Source organism: Miniopterus schreibersii (genome assembly GCF_964146895.1).
Source record: "Miniopterus schreibersii genome assembly, chromosome: 7".
Lineage (NCBI taxonomy): Eukaryota > Metazoa > Chordata > Mammalia > Chiroptera > Miniopteridae > Miniopterus > Miniopterus schreibersii.
Window position 1 is genome coordinate 82,755,914 of NC_138108.1, and position 19,844 is coordinate 82,775,757.

The 19,844-nt window shown below is 47.8% G+C and overlaps 1 protein-coding gene across 1 annotated transcript in view; it reads left to right on the forward strand.

Annotated features, from left to right (window-relative positions):
- Positions 1-1,127: 1,127 nt before the first annotated feature.
- The window catches only part of PROC (protein C, inactivator of coagulation factors Va and VIIIa), a 37,018-nt gene continuing 18,301 nt past the window's right edge, over positions 1,128-19,844 (forward strand). Inside the window, exon 1 of the mRNA XM_081141980.1 lies at positions 1,128-1,163. Within this exon, the coding sequence (XP_080998106.1) occupies positions 1,156-1,163 (8 nt within the window). The 5' untranslated portion in view covers positions 1,128-1,155. The remainder of the gene's footprint in view (positions 1,164-19,844) is intronic.

Genomic DNA, 19,844 nt, shown 5'->3' on the forward strand with positions numbered 1-19,844 from the left:
GCGGGGCTCACAGCCCCAATCCCGAGGCGCTGGGGGCGCGGGCGGGAGGAGAGGCGGGGAGGCCGCGGCCGGGGCGGGGCGCGGCGGGGGGTCGGCGACTCGGCGCAGCGCGCGCCCGGAGCCCGGAGCCCGGCGTCCCCGCGGCGGGAGCGGGCGGCCGCGGGCGGGCTGCAGTCGGGCTCCGGCCGGCCGGCCGCCGCGCGGGCCGCTGGCTCACCCTCCCCGACCGGCCCCGCGGGAGAGTGCCGCGTCCGAGGCCCACAGGAGCGAGCCCGCCGGCGCTCCCGGCAGACCCGAGAGCGCGGGGCCTGCGCCCGCCTCCCGCCGTGGTCCAGGGCGCGTGACGCTCCCCGAGGCGCCCGGCCTGTGGGCGGGAGCGGCGGCCCCGGCCTGGCGCCCGCGGCTCGGAGCCCTGTGGCCTCCCCGACACCCCTCCCGCGCGCGGACGCCGCGCCTGCCTGAGGGCCCGGCGGCGGGGCTCGGGGCCGTCCCTGCGGACGCGGCTGGAGACCCCTCCCCGCGGTCGGCTGGGGGACGGTCCCTGCGCCGGGGGCCCGCCGCCTCGGCTCGCGGGGCTCCAGCGCCCCCTTCCTACGCCCGAGCCACAGCGCCCGGTTTCGAGCCCCGTTCCTCGGCCGCGGGGCTCCCCGGCCGGGTCAGCACGAGGAATGACCGGGCGTGCCACGTGAGACCGCGGGGTGGCGGGCCGGCAGGGCCTCCGTCGGGGCCGCGGGGCCCCCAGCCCCCCGCCGCTCCTCGGCCCGCGCGCCGCGGGCCCCGGACCCCCTCGGCCCCCGGTTGGGAGCTGCGTGGGCCCCTCTCGGCAGGAGGCCGTCCCTCCCACCCGTGCGCAGGCCCCCCCGAGCCCCCGGCCTCCCCGCCGGGCCGCCCGCTGCTGACCCAGGGCCGGGCCCCCCTCGCCCTTTCACGGGAGGAAAGCGAGGCCCAGGAGGGCGGCCCTCCCGGGCTCCGGCCCAGCCGCCCTGACAGCCCGGGGCTGCCTCGGGACCCTCGGCCCGCGGCTCCCGTGGCAGCCAGGTCCCCTGCAGGCCCCGCACACCTCCTCCCGGGAAGCCGCCGCCCCGCAGCCCCACACCTTCATCTCCAGGCGGCTGCTGCGGTGCCCGCTCGGGTCTTTTCCGAGTAAGTGGATGAATGGACAGGTAAAAGACAAAACATTTACTTTATTTGGGCCTCTAGTATTAGGAATTTGGGACTGTTGAATAAGGGCAGGAGATCTCTGGTTCAAGACCCTTAGCCCAATTTAATCTAGCTCTTAAAACTTTAATCTCTTATTGTTCAGACTTATTTCTTCCCAATAGCTATGAAAATGTATCATTGCTTTAAAGGTCATAAGTAAATGTATCCTGAAAAGCCACAGCATTCTGAGCACTCATCCCCTTCTTAGGGCTGTTTATTGTATCAACAGTTTCCCTGTTTATACAATAAGGGATTGGCCCAAAGGGGTGTTTTTCAAACTGCAGGTCTTGATCTGTTTATTAGTATGTTGTGAAATCAAACTAGCAGGAAATAAACTGCACTGAATAGAAAATAGAATGTGTCACAGATAATAAGAGTAAATATTGTGATGTGAAAGTTTAAGTTGAATATGTGTCTGTATGGTAGGTCATGTTGTAAAATATCTTCTTTACTGTGGGTGACAATCAGGAGAGTTCCAGATCTCCTCTTCCTCTGAGCCCAGAGGGTTTTGTCATTCACAACTAGAGTGCAGCTGGGCCCTGCACAGACCAAGGTGTGGGGCTGAGCCCCACCGCACAATCCATCATCCATATTTCCATCGCTCTTCAATTGGAGAAAAGAAAATAAATATAAACATTGTTAAAGAAAAACTGACAAGTACACCTTATCTGTACTACTTTAAAACTAATAGAGGCTATGTCTTTTGTTTTAAAAACAATCACACAGTACTAATGCAAGGGAGAAAATAAAACTCATCCTCTCCCTCCCAACTCCAGGGCACACCTCAGAGGCAAGTTCTGCATGAATCCCAGTGGACCATAGGCTCTGCTGCTCTGAGTCCATTCTTTTATTTTCATAGAGACCATGTTTCCCACAGTTGTCCCAGCCAAGGATGAGGGTCCCAGCTGCCCTCCCGTCCGGGCTCACTCAGGGTTCTCTCAGTGTTGGAATCTGTTTGTCCCTCTACTTCCCCCTCAACCCCATACGGTTTGCCTGTTCCTTCCCAAACTACCCCAAGGTCAGGCAAGTTCTGCATTTCCATTTATCCAAGTCAAATCAGAGGGAATTCCCCAAGTGGGAATTATTTTTCCCAATAAAAATCTACCTACTATTAAGGCTGTTGCTCTCTTGCAAGGGAAGGCCTCAACTCGGTGAGAAGACATACAAATCATAACTAACACATATTTGTATACTTGAGATGGTGGCATTTAGATAAAATCCAATTGCCAAACCTCAAATGGACCTAAAAAGAGTAGAAAATGTCCCCAGGATATGTGAAGTGGTTTTTCATGGTTATATGTGGACAGACAGAACATCTGTTGTGCCGTATGAGCTACAGTGAGAGGAGGGTTCCAGGAATACTGTTTCCTCCATGAAATCATCTTTTCAGGAGCTCACTGTGTTAGCTCGTGTACGCTGAAGTGTAGGCAAGCGAGTCCCTGTAGGTAAGATCGGTTTCTCGGTGGGTCCAGGCCGGGTATCTCGTTGGATAGAAGGTTCCCCTGTTTGTTGTCAGCTTTACGCTGGAACTGTAAAAGCAGGTCTTCTGCTGATTTACCATGGAGCAAAGAACCTTCTCGGGTCTGGACAATTTGATTGCTGAATTCTGCGTACTTATCTGCAGCGTCAGCGAAATGATTTTCTTTTGTTTCCATGGTGGCAGCCTTAGAATGTGCTGGAATTTTGATAATTGCCAGTTGTCTTGGTTGCTGTGTGGCATCTAATAATTCTACAACCAGTTTTCCATTTTTGTATGGGCTGCCCTGAGGAAGTTAAGAAGTCTCACTGCTTCCATAACATTCCAAAGTCATAAGCTACACCACATGCATAGTGACCATCAGTGTAAACATTGGCCACTTGATCTTTGGCCAAATGATAAGCCAGAGTTAGAGCAATTAGTTCAGCTTGCTCGGCAGATCTCATTTCGGATAGGTAAGAACCTTCAGTATGTCCACCATGGAAGTTATTGCATATCCAGCTCGGTAATGTCCTTGTACATTCTTCAGATAAGATCTATGAACCAAATTAAGTCAACATTATCAATAAGAGTTTCCTGTAAGTCATTCCTAGGAGCAAGAAGGTGGTCAATAAGTAAAGTGCAGTCAAGGGCATCTTCATCCTGTAAAGAAGATAGCAAGTTGCTGGGTTAAGACTGTTACATCCAGTCAAAGCAATATTAGACACAGGAAGCAGGAGTACTCTATAAGAAACAAGTCGCTGACTGAGTAACGCTGCGTATGGTGAGATTTTATCAAAGATTCAACAGAATGAAGAACATAAATGGTTAAAGAAAAACCCAGAATTATCTCTTCTGTTTGCACAACATGGCTGTAGAAGCCCTTTTGCTACTGAGTCTAGTTGCTGAGTATAATATCCTATAGGTCTGTGATGATCTCCATGTTTCTGAGTTAGAACTCCTAAAGCATTTCCTTTTCTCCATGCACGAGAAGGAAAAAAAATAAGTTTATAATTAGGGTGTTCCAAAGTGAGAGCATTAAATAATTCGTCCGTTAGAGCTCCTACAGCTTGTTTCCCTTCAGAGTTCCATTGGATTGAATCAGTCCAGTCTGAGTTTAATACAACATATAGAGGCTGAGCCATTAATTAAAATTTGGAGCCCAGTTGTGACAGTGTCGTCAACCCTACAAAACCCTCTAAGCTTCCTCTCAGTTCTTGGTAGAGGAAAAGATAAGATTCCTCTGAGACTTTCAGGATTAATTAGTATCCCATGTTTAGATACAAGATGACCACAGTATTTCACTTGGGGCAAACAGAATTGAAGCTTGTCCTTTGAGACCTTGTGTCCTTTTATAGCTAGTTGTTGTAATAGGTAAATTGTTTGCTTTTGGGAATCTCATGATGTCCTAAAGCATAAAAGTAAATCATCCACATATTGGACGAGAGTGGAGTCTCTGGGAAATTTAGTATCATTCAACTCAGCCTTTAGTATATGAGAGAAATAGGTGGGGCTCTCTGTATATCCTTGAGGCCTTACCATCCAATTAAATATACAATCTTCCAAGGTGAAAGCAAAGGGGCATTGACTGTCTTTTTCTATAGAAATGCTGGAAAAGGCACTACATAAATGTATCACCTAAAAATATTGGCAGTTCACAGGCATGGCTGATAATAGGTTATGTGGATTTGGAACCACAGGATGTCTGGGAATAACTATTTTATTTATAGCTATGAGATCCTGTACAAATCTCCGTCCTTTCCCATTTAGTTTCTTTTCTGGAAGGATAGGAGAATTACAGGGGCCTGTATATGGAATTATAAGCCCCCCTCCTTTTTTTCCCCTCACCCAAGGCTATTTTTTCATTGTTAATCCCTTTTTAAGTAACCTTGCACAATAGGCTACATTCCAGCTACTGCATCAGGTCTTAAAGGATATTGGTGGATATTAGGTAGTGGCAAAGTACTATCAATAGTTATTTTAATAGGAGTGGCTGACTTGATCTTGTCAGGATCTGTACTGGGAAGGGACCAGAGCTCTGTAGAAACATCCAGCAGCAAATGTTAAGTCTCAATATTAGTTTCCTTTTGTGGAGGTTTCTTTAAAATCATTATTTTTTCAATTGCTTCAGCGTCTGATTCCTTTAGTTCTAAATACATTTCACCCTTTCAAGGAAAGGTTATGTGGGCAGTTTCTCCCTATCAGATGAACTGGGGCAGATTTGACAATCAAAAATATATCTTGCCCTATAATATTCCCTAGTTGAAAAGGAATGGGTTCTCCTAGTACACTGCTGGTGGGAATGCAGACGGGTGCAACCACTATGGAAAACAGTATGGAGGTTCCTCAAAAAATTAGAAAAGGAGCTGCCTTTTGACCCAGTGATTCCACTCCTAGGAATGTATCCTAAGAATCCTGAAACATTCATCAGAAAGGATATATGTACCCCGATGTTCATAGCAGCACAGTTTACAACAGCTAAGATCTGGAAACAGCCCAAGTGCCCATCCGTAGATGAGTGGATAAAAAAGCTGTGGGACATTCACACCATGGAATACTATGCAGCTGTAAAGAAGAATCTCGTACCCTTTGGGACAGTATGGATGGACCTGGAGAATATTATGCTAAGTGAAATAAGCCAGGCAGCGAAAGACAAACATCGCATGATCTCGCTTATACGTGGAATCTAAAGAACTTAATAAACTGATGAACAGAATAGATTCAATGACATGGAAGCATAGATGAGACTGATGAATGTCAGAGGGATGGAGGAGGGCGGGTGGGTGGAGGGGGAGAGAGTAACCAAAGAATTTTTATGCATATATACACAACCCAAGGACACGGACAATGGTGGGGAGAGGGACTGGGGAGGGGGAAGGGACGGGGTGGAATGGGTCATTGGGGAGAAAAAGGGACATCTGTAACATTTTAAACAAAAATAAAATTAAAAGGAAAGAAAAAAAAAAAAAGGAATGGGTTCTGATTAAAAAATAGACATTGGTTGATTAGCTATCCCTACCATTTAAACAGAAATTTTGTTTTGAGGGAGAGAGAAACTAACTAGGTATGAGTAAGAACAGATAAAGTAGCCCCAGTATCTGCAAGGACCTTCATAGTTTCCCCTTTTTATGGTAATTTCAATTTCCCCTAAAGTATTGGTAAGGAGAAGGGGAAATGCCCTCTCAATCCTCAGAGAAGCTCTATGGTTCCTCCAGTCTCTTTTTGTTAGAGTGGCAGTTAGTTAGATATTAAGAAGAGAGGGGGGAGCGGATGGAACCAGACATCTGATTAAGCTGATTAAGCAGGAAAAAAACAGCTTTAACAGGCACCCCGGGGATAATCGACATCAGTCTGCCAAACGGAGCAAACAGGAAGGGTGGCTTTTCAGCCACCCAGAAAGTGTGCTGACTGACAGGGGAGGGAGAAAGTGGTGCAGAGGGAATTCCTTTACCCAGTGCCTGCGCAGTAGGAACCAAAATGATGACCACAGAAGGGGGAGGGCACAAGACCAGGAAAATCCGGGAAAGGGTTTGGATAGTTTGAGAGAAAGTCTGCTCTCTCCCAAATCCAAGGAAATGCATACAAGGAGGCTTAACAAAGACCTTGGGGCAGCCGCTGCCTTCCCACCTCCCAGCACTGTCTCTCTGAGAGTGCTGTCACTTTTCACTTTAATAAACCCTGCCACTATCGCTTAAAGCGCCTCCAGTGTGAGTGTCCCTGACATTCTTTTCCTGTGACACTGCAGAGCCTATACCCTGCGGTAATACCTCCTTCCTCTAAACCCTGTTTCGGTGTTCTTCAGCCCTTCTTGCCATGGCCTGGCTTTCTATGGTAAAAGCATACCCCCCTTCCCCGCTTTGAACGCACTTTGGCGGAGGTCTGGCCTGGTTGCTTAGTTGCTGGAGCTGTAAATCCATAATTTTAGTAGCTTATTCCTTTTCCTCCTTTTAAATAGTTTTAAATAACTGATCAGCAGAATTTCTACTTTATCAGCATGTGTGATCGGATAGTTTAATTCATGTTGTTTAATCAGAGTTAAAGCTCCTCATCTAATCCTTCCACCAATGCCGAATTGATCACTGCATCATTTTGATGATCCTTAAAACTGCCTAGAGACAATCCTGAGTGTTGTTTGAAAGTTTCCTGAACTTTCAAAGAAAGCAAGTACAGGTTCATCAGGTTTTCATCTACATTGCTGGATTTTTGTCCCGTCTATTTTCCAGTGAAAAATATCAGGGGTGGCTTGGTGAAGCCAATGGACTAATTCCATGCATTTTTCCTGGTCTATTTCTCTTTGTTTTAAAAAATGCTCTGCAGAACTTTTCCAGCAGACCGTACCTAGGCCTTCTGCTGCTTTGTTCTCAGAAACCAATAGGTGTATTCATTGGAGCAGGTCAGTATAGCCAGGATCATATATTTTAACTATTAAATCAAATTCCTTTGCAAACCCATCAGGGTCCTGGAGAGGATCCAAAAAATTTTTAGTTAGATTCCTTAATTCTGTCCTAGTCCAAAGAATGTACACCATTGCTGGTTCCCCTCATCCTGAGACGCTTTCCTCTAAAGGGAGCTGCCAGAATTTCTGGTTCTTCTAACCTATCCTGGTCTGGCTCTCTAGCCTTAGTTTCTCCTTGTCAGTAGAGGGTGGTGGTGGAGAAGGTAGAGAAGAAGGGGAGAAAGGTAACAAGTCTGGAAAACAGAGCTCAAAAAGTAGTGGTCCAGTTGCAGAAAGGGGGAAAGTGGAATGTTGGCATTGAGCAGTTTTAGAAGCCTTCTTTAGCTCAGAGACAGTCTCTAGAAGTTTCTTTTTATTTTTCCTTAAAATTTCAATAATTTCAGCAAAAGCATGTATTAAACCATTTACTGGAAACTGGTTAAAAATTAAGGCACTCCAAACTTTACGGTTTCTTGAGGTTATCATTTTTGGTTGCTTTTAGCACTATAAAACTTTATTAACTTCCTGAAGCAAGGAAATTTTATCTGAGAGATCAGAAATAGTCTAAATTTTTCTTAATAGCTTTCTTAAGAGATGAAAGTTTATCTGTACTCCTTTTAGAAGCTTCTATTTTCCAATCAAGGTAAGCATTCCATTTATTCAGTTCAATTTTAAAGCCTGCTTTTCTCTAATTGAATTCACACAAAAATAATTTAGAGGTATCAAAATGATACCATTGTAATGAACTAGCTATTAATAACAGGAAAGGGGCAAAAGGAAGCCAGGTATTATACGCATGTCATTTAGGCAGCTTCACAAGGAAACTGCAACCTTGCACTCCCAAGGGACCCAACAAAGGGAAGACAGACACTTGGCTAGTAAAGTTGAGATTACTAGGGAAGGTGATTTCTGTCAATCAGACCTGGAAACAGAGGTTATTGGCCAGAACAGGCATGGGCACTGCAAGGACGTAGAAATCTGGGATACTTAATTCCCTGAACAAAGAAGCTTGTTCTCTTGGGTTCTCTTGGTTCCTCTTGGAACACTTGGCTCATGGCTCATGCTTGGCTTTCTGGCATTTGCCCACTGCCATGTGGACCCCACACACAATGGACTAATGGACTGCAACTAGCCTGATGCTATACTGGACCTGGCTCCAACATGGAACAGAAACTCCGGGCACTGGCTTTGCTTCTAGCTTTACTGAAACCCCAGCTGCACTTCTATGACTGGACTAAGGGAAATTGAACTTTAGAAACCCAGGGAAGCAATTCCGTACAAATAAATCTCCCTACTATATCACATCTTCCCATGGGGGCCTCCATAAGTGTTTATTCAGCAGTACCCCAAGAACCCCACTTCCACTGATAACAAAAAGAGCCCCATTTCAGCCACCTTAAGCTGATATCACTTTTTGTTAAATCTTACATTTCTGTAGATACTCCCAAACTGAGGTTCTGTATGATTTGTCCATAAAACTCACCATAGTACTAAAGGGAGGCTGACTGTTGGGCTTTTCAGCCTTAGCCGCACAATTTCCCATGCTAATTTTAATTTTTCTTTTGAGCCAATTAAAAAAAGCAGTTGAAAGCAGCCACAATAAAAATAGCTCAAGTAAGTCAGGACCCTCCACCTAAAGCAAGTGGGCTTGGAATTACCAGAAAAAGACTTCGCCAAGTTCACCTAATGCACAGTGGGCACTGGAGAGAACAAAGGGCCCCTGCTGGTACCTAGCCCTGGATCGGTTTCATGGGGTGGTCCTGGGTGGGCTTCTTCAGAATCCTGCCCTACCATATCAGGTAAATGTTGACGTAAGGATTCCAAACCTATAAAGAATTTTTACAAAAATTTATTTGAGCCAAACAGAGGATATACCTGGAAGCAAGGTCTCAACAGATTGAGATAAATGCTTCTGAGAATGACAATCTGCAGTTTCTTTTATAGATTTAAGTTGAAGAAGGGAAGGTACAGAAGATTACACAAAAGTGGGAGAAAGCAAGACAGGGATCAACTTATTGCTTGTATGCTTTATGAGGTGTCTGAAAAGGTGGTCAGGTATTAGAAGGAGGAGTCTGAAAGGGGGCATTTCAAAGGTATGTTATTTCAGGGGTGGGGAATATTTTTTTCTGCCAAGGGCGATTTGGATATTTATAACATCATTCAAGGGCCACACAAAATTATCAACTTAAAAATTAGCTATGAAAAAAGCTCCTAGATTTATTGAATTTTGAGTCCTGCCTGTGGTTGCCTTGGCAGAGCCAGACCAAAAGATTTCTTGGGCAGTATACAATCCTCTGGCCAGATGTTCCCCACCCTGGCCTCGATACATAAAAACAATGGACAGGGCTTGCTTAAGAAAAAGATAAGCCTTTTACTAAAGAAGTTATGGGCCTGCAGTGTGACCACCCACCATGACCTGCTCATTTAGGACTATACAATCAGATCACCCTGTGAGGTTATTTACTATAGAACTTTTTTTGTCCACATGTGACTATATGAGATGTTAACATTAGGGGAATCTGAGTGAAGGGTGATATATTCGCAACTTTTTTTGTAAGTCTAAATTTTCAAAATAAAAAAATGTCAGGAGGGGACAGTCTACAGGATGGCAAATAACTTTCAATTCAAGTTTTTACATGATCAATTGTCAGGGCTGCCTAGAATGTGACAATGTGGAAGCTTCAGCAACTTCAAGGGGGAAGTGCAGAGGGTGGTTGGAGATGTCTATAGGGAGGAGGAGTGGAGGGTAGATGGGAAAACACAGAGTGCATAAACTTGGTGGTGGGTTCAGTTCTAACACCTTTTTGCAGGTTTTAAATGTTTTTAAATAAAAAATTTAATGTAATATATATGACACAAAATTCAAACAGTACCTAAGTACAGTGAAAACAAAATCCTCTTCCCATCTCCAGTCCCTCCCCTCCTCCACCACCAGGTAATCAGTTACTAAGATCCAATGCATATCAGGTATAAACAAACATGTATGTGTATTTATTGCTCATAGAGGCTGGGGGCTCTGTCTTAGGTGGAAGGAAGTCAAGGTGAGTCATGGGAACTGATGCAGGAAACTTCTTGCCAATATACGAAGGAGGCCCTTTCCTGCTTGGCTTTGTGATGAAAAAGAGAAAAGACACATATGTCTGGATGCTATCAAACACATTTTTCATAACGCAGGTTGCAACCTAGTAGATCATAAAATAAATTTGGTGTTTCATAATCATCATTTTTAAAAAAATAGACCCACTAAGAACTCTGGGGCCTAAACCCCAAGCTGGGCCTCCCAGGCCAGAGCACCAGAACTGAGAAAGGTGCCCACATAACATCTGGCTGTGAAAAGCAGTGGGATTTCTGTCTGTCAGGGAGAGACGGCTGGAAATGCAAGCACCCTCTTAAAGGGACAACACACAAAGTTTTGTGTGCAGCCATTCACCTTGGGCTCTGGCAGAGGAAAGGCAGAGTAGACTGGAGCTGTGTGGGGAGAGTCTAGGGGTCCTGGTTTGGGGGTTGGAGCTCAGAAAGCAGCTATCTGGATTCCTGTGCTGAGTCATTCCCCCATACTGCAGAGGACATCTTCCTCAAGCAGACATTTACCATTCAAGCAGCTTTTGCCATGGGGGGGGGCAGGGAGAGAGGAGGTGGAATTGCCCCACCCTGTTGGACAACCTCTCACCCCACCCTGTGGAGTTTCTACAGCCTGAGGCTCATTAAGAGACTGAAAAACAATCAGCCTTGGGGTGATTTGAGTCTTTCCTTGATTTGCTTCAGGATCTAGGGTTTGGAAAAGCAGACTTAGTGCACACCTTGGTTCTTTCCAAACACACCCAGCTCCAGCACAGGGAACCACAAGGTGTGGAGTGCAGAAAGTTTCAAACAGGGTACTCAAGGCCAGTCACAAACAGCATCTGACATTGGCCTACACCAGTGACCATCCAAAGACTGGGAGTCTTAGCAGATCTACTAATACACAGAAACAAATCCAAACAGGCAGCCAAACTGGGGAAACATAAAAATAAGCCCCAAATAAAAGAACATAATTCTCCAAAGGAGAGCTAAGTGAAATGGAGATAAGTAATCTATAAGATATAGAGTTCAGAATACTGATCATAAGGATGCTCAACAGTATGAGAAAAGAAATGGAAACTATGAAGGAAATTAAGAATGACATAGTAGAAATTAAAAAATTAAAAAAATTAGAAGGAATAAAGAGTAGATTAGGGGAAGCTGAGGATCAGATCAGCGAACTAGAAGACAGGGTAGAAAAAAAAAGCACTCAATCAGAAAACCAAAAAGAAAAAGCAATTAAGAAACAGAAGGACATCGCCCAGCCAGGCATGGCTCAGCGGTTGAGCGTCGACCTAGGATCCAGGAGATCGGGGTTTGATTCCTGGTCAGGGCACATGCCGGGTTGTGGGCTCGAGGCAGCTGATCAATGACTCTCTTATCATTGATGTTTCTATTTCTCCCTCTCCTTTCCTCTCTGAAATCAATAAAGATATATTTAAAAAAAAAAAAAAAAGAAATGGACAGTTTAAGGGAGCTATGAGATAACATGAAATGCAACAATACACACATCATAGGAATACCAGAAGATGTAGAAAGTAAGCAAGGGTTAGAGAACCTGTTTGAAGAAATAATGGCAGAAAACTTCCCTAACCTGATGAAAGAAAAAGTCACACAAGTTCAGGAGGCACAGAGAGTCCCAAGCAAGAAGAACCCAAAGAGGCCCAACCCAGACACATCATGATTAAAATGCCCAAAATTCAAGACAAAGAGAATCTTAAAGACAGGTAGAGAAAAGCAATCTGTTACCTACAAAGGAGTCCCCATAAGGCTGTCAGCTGACTTCTCATCAGAAACTCCACAGGCCAGGCTGGGCTTGGCTCAGCGGTTGAGCGTCGACCTAGGATCCAGGTGATCGGGGTTTGATTCCCAGTCAGGGCACATGCCCGGGTTGCGGGCTAGCCGATCAATGACTCTCTCATCATTGATGGTTCTATCTCTCTCCTTTGTTCTCTCTGAAATCAATAAAGATATATTTTTAAAGAAAAAAAAAGGAAACTCCACAGGCCATAAGAGAATGGCATGAAGTATTCAAGGTAATGCAAAACAAGGATCTGAAACAAAGACTACTCTATCCAGCAAGGCTATCATTCAAAATACAGTGAAACCTTGGTTTTTTAATGTAATCCATTCCAGAAGATCGTTCGAGTTCTGAAACGTTCAAAAACCGAGGGATCAACAGCCAACAGCTAGGCCTCAGGATCTTGCACTCGGCTGTGTGGCATGTTCAACTTCCAAGGTGTGTTCGAAAACCAAAGCATTTACTTCCGGGTTTACGGTGTTCGTAAAGCGAAATGTTCGTCAACAGAGATGTTAAAAAACTGAGGTACCACTGTAGATGGTGAAATAAAGAGCTTTCCAGACAAAAATAGGCTAAAGGAGTTTATCACCACCAAACCAGCATTACAAGAAATGTTAAAGGGACTGCTGTAATAAGAAGTTGAAATAGAATAAGAAACATAAGCATAAGGGGGGAAAATGGCAACAATAAGTACCTATCAATAATAACCTGAAATATAAATGGATTAAAAGCTCCAAACAAAAGACATAGCATAGCCAAATGAACAAGAAAACGTGACCCAAATATATGCTGTCTACAAGAGACCCACCTCAGATCAAAAGACTCACACAGGCTGAAAATAAAAAAAAACTTCTGGAGGACTTTAAGGGAGAGATTGACAGCAATACAGTCATATTAGGGAAATTTAACACCCCATTGACTTTACTGGATAGATCCTCCAGACCAAAAATCAACAAGCAAACAGCGACTCTAAATGGCACAAAAGGTCAGATGGATTTAATTGACATTTACAGACCATTCCACCCTAAAGCTGCAGAATATGCTTTCTCAAGTGCACATGGGACATTCTCAAAGATAGACCACATGTTAGGGCACAAAACAAGTCTCTACAAGCTCCAGAAGACTGAAATCATATCAAGCATCTTCTCAGATATTCACACCATGGAATACTATGCAGCTGTGAAAAAGAAGAATCCCTTACCCTATGAGACAGCATGGTGGGACCTGGAGAGTATTATGCTAAGAGAAATAAGCCAGTCAGAGAAAGACAAGTGTCACATGATCTTATTCATATGTAGAATCTAATGAATAAAATAAAGTGATGAACAACATAAATCCAGAGACAGAGAAGCATGGAGCAGACTGATGAATCTCAGAGGGAAAGCAGGAGTGTGTGGGGAGAGACTGACCTAAGAACTTATATACATATATGTATAACCCATGGACACAGACAATAGTTCCGCAAAGGCCTCGGGGGATGGGTGCAGGGGGAGGGGATCAATGGGGGAAAAAGAGGGTCATTTGTAATACTTTCAACAATAAAGATAAAATTTAAATAAATAAAATGAAACAAAAAATAAAAATAAAATAGAAATAGAGCTCTGGCACATGTGTCTCAGTGGTTAGAGTGCTGGCCCGTGCCAAAGGGTGACGGTTCAATTCCCAGTCAAAGGCACATACCTGGGTTGCAGGTTCACTCCCCACCCCTGGTTGGGATGAGTGCAGGAGGCAACCAGTCTATGTGTCTCTCTCACATCAATGTTTCTCTCTCTCTCTCTCTATCCCCCTCCCACTCTCTCTGAAAAAACCAATGGAAAAAATATCTTCAGGTAAGGATTAACAAAAAGGAAATAGAAATAGAATAGACAATGACAAGAGTACCATCACGGACAACAGGGGTAGTTTTGTGAAGCTTTGGGATGAAAACTGTATTTCTTACTGAGGGCTGAGGTGTTTTGTTTTGTTTAAAAAAAAAAAAACAATTTGAAAAATACTGAGTCTCCATGGCCGCTTTGGCTCACTTGGTTGGAGCATTGTCCCATGCACTGAAGGGTCGAGGGTTCCATTCCTGTCAGGGCACATGTCTGGGTTGGGAGTTCAATCCTGGTTGGGTTGCATACCAAAGGCAGTCACTCAATGTTTCTCTCACTCTCCCTTCCTCTCTCTCTAAAATCAGTGAAAGCTATGGACAAAAAGGGGCCACATGCTAACCTGACTAGCTCAGGAAAGGTCTGCTTGGTGGCCTTGCAAACTCAGAGATCTAAAATAAACACAAGGTTACTGAAATGGTCTGAAATTAAAAATTTTCTAACTATAGTGGGTAGTCATGTTCTAGGTTGGTATCTTCCCTGACAAAGGTCAATCTTCACTTTAACTAAACATGTCTATTTTCTTTTGCATCTATGATAACATTCCTTTGGAATGTCAGGGAAACTCCCCTATTTCCAGATCCTTAGGGCACAACCAGTGTACAGGGCACAGACCATAATCCTCTCATTGTTTTATCATGTTAACTGTCCTGCACCCACCTATGTAAAATATGTACGTGTCTATCATTTTACTTTTCATTCAATCCCAGAGGTCTCCCCGATTTGCTTTCTCCCGCCTCCCTCATCTATCACCAATGGATTTCATGTAACCCACTGGCATCTCCTCTTTTGATTGTAATGTGTAAATAAAATAAGGTGCAAAACTGCCATTCTTGGGAGTATTTTCTCAGTCTGTTGAGATTCTGCTTCTAGCAATTGTCGATAGTTTGGCTCAAATAAACTCACAAACATTCTTCACAGGTTTGAATGTTTCTTCCTCAGGTGAGGGTTAAAACAAATAAACAAACAAGCAAGCAAAAAACGGAGTCAGGTCACAGCTGTCTTAAGGCCAGAACCCGATGCCAAGGCAGTCTGCCCTAGGCTGCAGGTGAGCGGCATGTCACTGTCCCTGGGAGCCACCGCGTAATAAATGTGCAGGTCTGACTTCCTTGAGCTTTTTGTGAGAACTAGCTAGTTAACACCACTCAGCTGGGAGCACGTGGCCCTGGGGACCCTTCCATGCCCCATAGTGTAGGGCTCCCGGAGATGGTGTGGGACGGAACTCAATCCGCATGTTGCAGCCGGAGCCACTGCCCCAGAGCCCATGAAGTTCATCCCCCAGAGAAGGCAGCTCCAGGGAGCTGGTGAGGAAGGCTCTCCTGCCAGCTGACAAACCCTGAGAAGCTTTGCAGGGCTGGAATGGCTCCCCGGGTGGGAGTTTCCCTCAGGTCACAGTCCACCCCCACTCCAGGGTGTACTATCACAGACAGAGCTGCCTTCTGAACAGCTGGGGCCTGAGCACACTCTGGAATGCCAGCGGGGGCCATGAAGTCTCTCCCACCTCCTTAGTTTTGCCATTGTCCTGTGAAACAACCATCTGCATGGACACACGTAACAGAGCATTGCCCTTCCAATAAAACTCTTTGTGGACATTGAAATTTGAATTTTAGATAACTTTCACTTGTTACAAAATACTCATCTTTTGGTATTTTTCAACAATTGAAAAATGGAAAAACCCTTTTTAGCTTTTATGGACGAAAATGGGGCTACATACTAACCCTGACATGCTCAGAGAAGGCCTGCGTGACGGCCTTACACACTCAGAGACCAAGACAACCACATAGGATGTGTTAGATAAACACGGGCAAAGCAAGGACCATGGGCCAGGTATAGAGACTCACCAGGGCAGAAAGCCCCAGATGCCTAGAAAGGAACAAAATTGGGAAAACAAGACCCTCTTCCCCAGGGTAACCTTCCTCCCCCAGCACATCACTGGTTATGGGTTTAGATCCCCTGTTTCCTCCCTAAAAATAACATCTAGGCCTCAGCTGTGTTTCAGTTCCAGCCACAGAAAAATAGCAAAACCAGACAAGTGGCACATGGCTGCCTCAGGACCAGCTACATTGACTAATGACCCCCTACCCTGGCACCCACCAATCAGTGGAGACTATGACCCTGAAAAAGCACACCTGGAAAGCGGGTGAATATTTTATTGAGACCCTCCCTCGAGACCACCCCTAAGATTCCCACCTGCAAGAAAGAGATAAATATGCTGAGGATGAAGGACCCAGTGCACACTCTCCCCCAGGGGAGCACGCCAGTGCCATCTCCATCCCCCTTCTTCCCTCAGAGGGGACCCCAGGAGACTTGCAACCTGGGGAGCAATGGGCAGCAGCAGCTTATCTGGGGCTCACCCCCGACCCTGTCCCAAGGCCCCTTCTCTCTGACCTCTCGGTGGCCAGAGCAGCCCAGCCAGGCTCTCCTGTTGCCTCTTCTATGCACCTTCCTTGTCTCACTGTCCTGAGTGTATTTTTGCTGCCATCATGGACCCAGTGCCCTTGGCTCAGCGCTGCATGGCCCTTCCCTTTGGATGTCCCCAACCCCCACCCCTTTTCCTTAAATAAATTCAATTTTTCTTTATCCACAGTCTGAGATGGCCATTTAGCCTGCCCACGCACCACCAACCTTAACCTTTTGGGATGGTGTGAAATTAAAACTTTCTAACTAAAAGCAGTTTATAGCAGGTAGTCTTGTCCTAGGGCGCTATTTTTAGTACCAAAGGTTATTTTTCACCTTAACTGAGTCTGTTGTCTTTTTTTTTTTATCTACCATAACATACCTGATAACATACTTTTGGCCTATTAAAGTAATTCGATTTTTTTCCAGACCCCTCAAAGCACAATTACCACACCACAGCAGAGACCACAAATCCCCTCACTGTTATCATCATGTTAGTTGTTAAGTGTGTCTATGGGTTCACTTTTCATCGAATCCCAGAGGTCCCCCAGCACCAGGGTGCTTTCCCTCCCCTCCCTAACCCACCACCCGCGGGCTCCTGATCGCAATGTATAAACACGGTGCAAAAGCTGCCCGTCTCAGGGGCATGTTCTCACTCCCCTGAGATGTTGCTTTCTGGCAGGTGGCAGAGGGCCCACCGAAACTCCTAGAAATTCTCATGGGGCTGCGTGTTTCTTAGGGTGACACTCTTGTGCTGAAAACAAACACTAACCTAAGACATCCCAGGTGTGGCCTGCTGGCCAAGGGCGGCGAGCCTGGCTCTGGCAGTGTCGGTCCCGCCCTGCCCAGGGGTGCCCTCCGTCCCACCCCCGTGCCTCCGCGCTCTCCTCCGCCGGAGCCCCGCCCGGCACCCCCGCGGCCCGACCCCAGGCTGGTGGGGCGGGCGGAGGGGCGGGGAGAGGCCGCTGGGCAGGCAGCCCGGCCGCGCCGGACCGCAGAGCTGGGCCCACGGACGCCGCGATTGCCCCGCCCCGCCCCGCCCCGCCGCCCCGCCCCGCCCCGCCCCGCCGCCCCGCCGCCCCGCCCCGCCTCCCCGCCCCGCCCCACCCCGCCTCCCCGCCTCCCCGCCCCGCCCCACCCCGCCTCCCCGCCGCCCCGCCCCGCCCCGCCTCCCCGCCGCCCCGCCCCGCCCCGCCTCCCCGCCCCTCCACGCCTCCCCGCGCGCCTCCCCGCCTCCCCGCCCCGCCTCCCCGCCCGCCTCCCCGCCCCGCCCCTCCCCGCCTCCCCGCCCCTCCCCGCCCCGCCCCGCCTCCCCGCCCCGCCACCCCGCCCCGCCCCGCCCGCCTCCCCGCCCCGCCCCGCCCCGCCTCCCCGCCGCCCCGCCCCGCCTCCCCGCCTCCCCGCCCCTCCCCTGCCCCGCCCCGCCTCCCCGCCCCGCCCCGCCCGCCTCCCCGCCCCGCCCCGCCTCCCCGCCCCGCCCGCCTCCCCGCCCGCCGCCCCGCCCCGCCTCCCCGCCTCCCCGCCCCGCCCCTCCCCTGCCCCGCCGCCCCGCCCCTCCCGCCTCCCCGCCCCTCCCCGCCTCCCCGCTTCCCCGCCCCTCCCCTCCCCTGCCCCGCCCCTCCCCGCCTCCCCGCCCCGCCCCGCCCCGCCTCCCCGCCCCGCGCCTCCCCGCCTCCCCGCCTCCCCGCCTCCCCGCCCCGCCCCTCCCCGCCGCCCCGCCCCGCCCCGCCCCTCCCCGCCGCCCCGCCCCGCCCCTCCCGCCGCCCCGCCCCGCCCCTCCCCGCCTCCCCGCCCCTGCCCCGCCCCGCCCCGCCTCCCCGCCCCGCCCCGCCGCCCCGCCGCCCCTCCCCTCCCCCACCCCATCCCCTCCTCTGCCCTCCCGCTGAGGCTCCCCCAGCCTCCCCGAGGGCCTCCTCAGAGCTGCCTTAGGGACGCCCCCCACCACCGCCCCCAAGTTACCTCGAGGGTTCTCCCTCCTGGCGCCTGGGAGGCTTGACCGACGTTTTGGCCAGTTTAGTGTCCGCGGTCACCAGACTGGCTCTGCATCCCTGAGGCTCCAAGCTAGGGAAGTGGAGGTGGTGGGACCTGTATTCAGGAGACCAACTTGGACATCCAACCTGGGACACAGACATATCAGACCCTCCAAACCCATAATAATATAATTTATTTTTTAAAACTATGCTCATATGTGTAGTTGATTTGAAACATTAGAATTACACATGAAAAATAGGTCTTTATTTGAAATTATATTTGTGTTATTTACTTTTGTTATGTAAATGCTATTTAAACAAAATGATAAGATTAGTAACAATGGCAATTAATAGGACTAATTAAACAAATGTGTACGAGAAAGAAATATAGTTTTATAAGGTCTTCTGATATAGCAATTTATTTTTTAAATGTTTTTATTGATTTCAGAGACAGGAAGGGGGAGAGAGAAACATCAAAGATGCAAGTCATTGATTAGCTGCCTCCTACATGCCCGGTACTGGGGATCCAGCAGCAACCAGGGCATGTGCCCTCACTGGAAATCAAACCATCACCTCCTGGTTCATAGGCTGACTCTCAACCACTGAGCCACACTGGCCAAGCAACAATATATTTTAATGAAGATATATGCTTGAAAAAACTATATGGTTCTGATAGTGTAGGCAGCTAGGCATGAGCAGAGTAGGAAGGATAGGTCAGGTACTGAATGTCACCAGAGTGGAAAGTCCCAGGTGCCTAGCAACTAGCAAAACCAGAAAAAACAGCTATTATAGCCTAGGACCTCACCCCCAGAATGACTTTTGCTCCCCTAGCATGTGGTTAGTCATATGGTTTAGACCCCCCTTAGAGGAGGAACAAAGGGGCGAGAGAATAGTTTCATAGATGCCCATATAAGCCCTTGCACGACCACTCCCTTAAGCATTAAGCCACCAGGAAAATGAGGTTCTGATCAGCATCAAATAATCTTAGGAACAAGACCTTGGGTCTGTTGAGCATAGAGACAGAGTTTCGATCAAACTACATATAGCATCTAGGCTTCAGTTGTGTTTCAGATCCAGGCCCAGAAAAGCAGAAAAACCAGATGAAGCAATGCCATGGCTGACATCAAGACTGGATGCAATGACCCCCTACCCTAGCACCAACCAATCAGTAGTGTCCACAACCCTGACAGAACACACCTGGAAAGCTGATGACTATTCTCTTGAGATCCTCCCCTGAGACCTCCCCTGAAATCCCCACCTTTAGAAAACAGATAAAAATCCTTAAGGCAAGGGAACCAACATGAGTGCGCGCTCTCACTCTCACTTTCTAGAGTATGCCTGAACCTTCTTTCTAGGCATGTACCTTTACTTCCTTTTTCCTAAGCTCCAAGGGCCTTTCTTTTGCCTTTGTTACTTGTTTCCTGAGTCCATGCAGCCCAGCTGGCTCACTTCTTCTACCTCTGTGACTTCCTTTCTTTTTTTTAAAAAAATTTATCTTTATTGTTGAAATTATTACAGGTGTCCCATTTCCCCCTCCCCCACCATTGACCCTCTTCACCTCCCTCCCACCCCCTCCCCAGGCCTTCACCTCATTATTGTCTATGTCCACGGGTTATACATATATGCATATAACTTCTTTGGTTAATCTCATCCCACC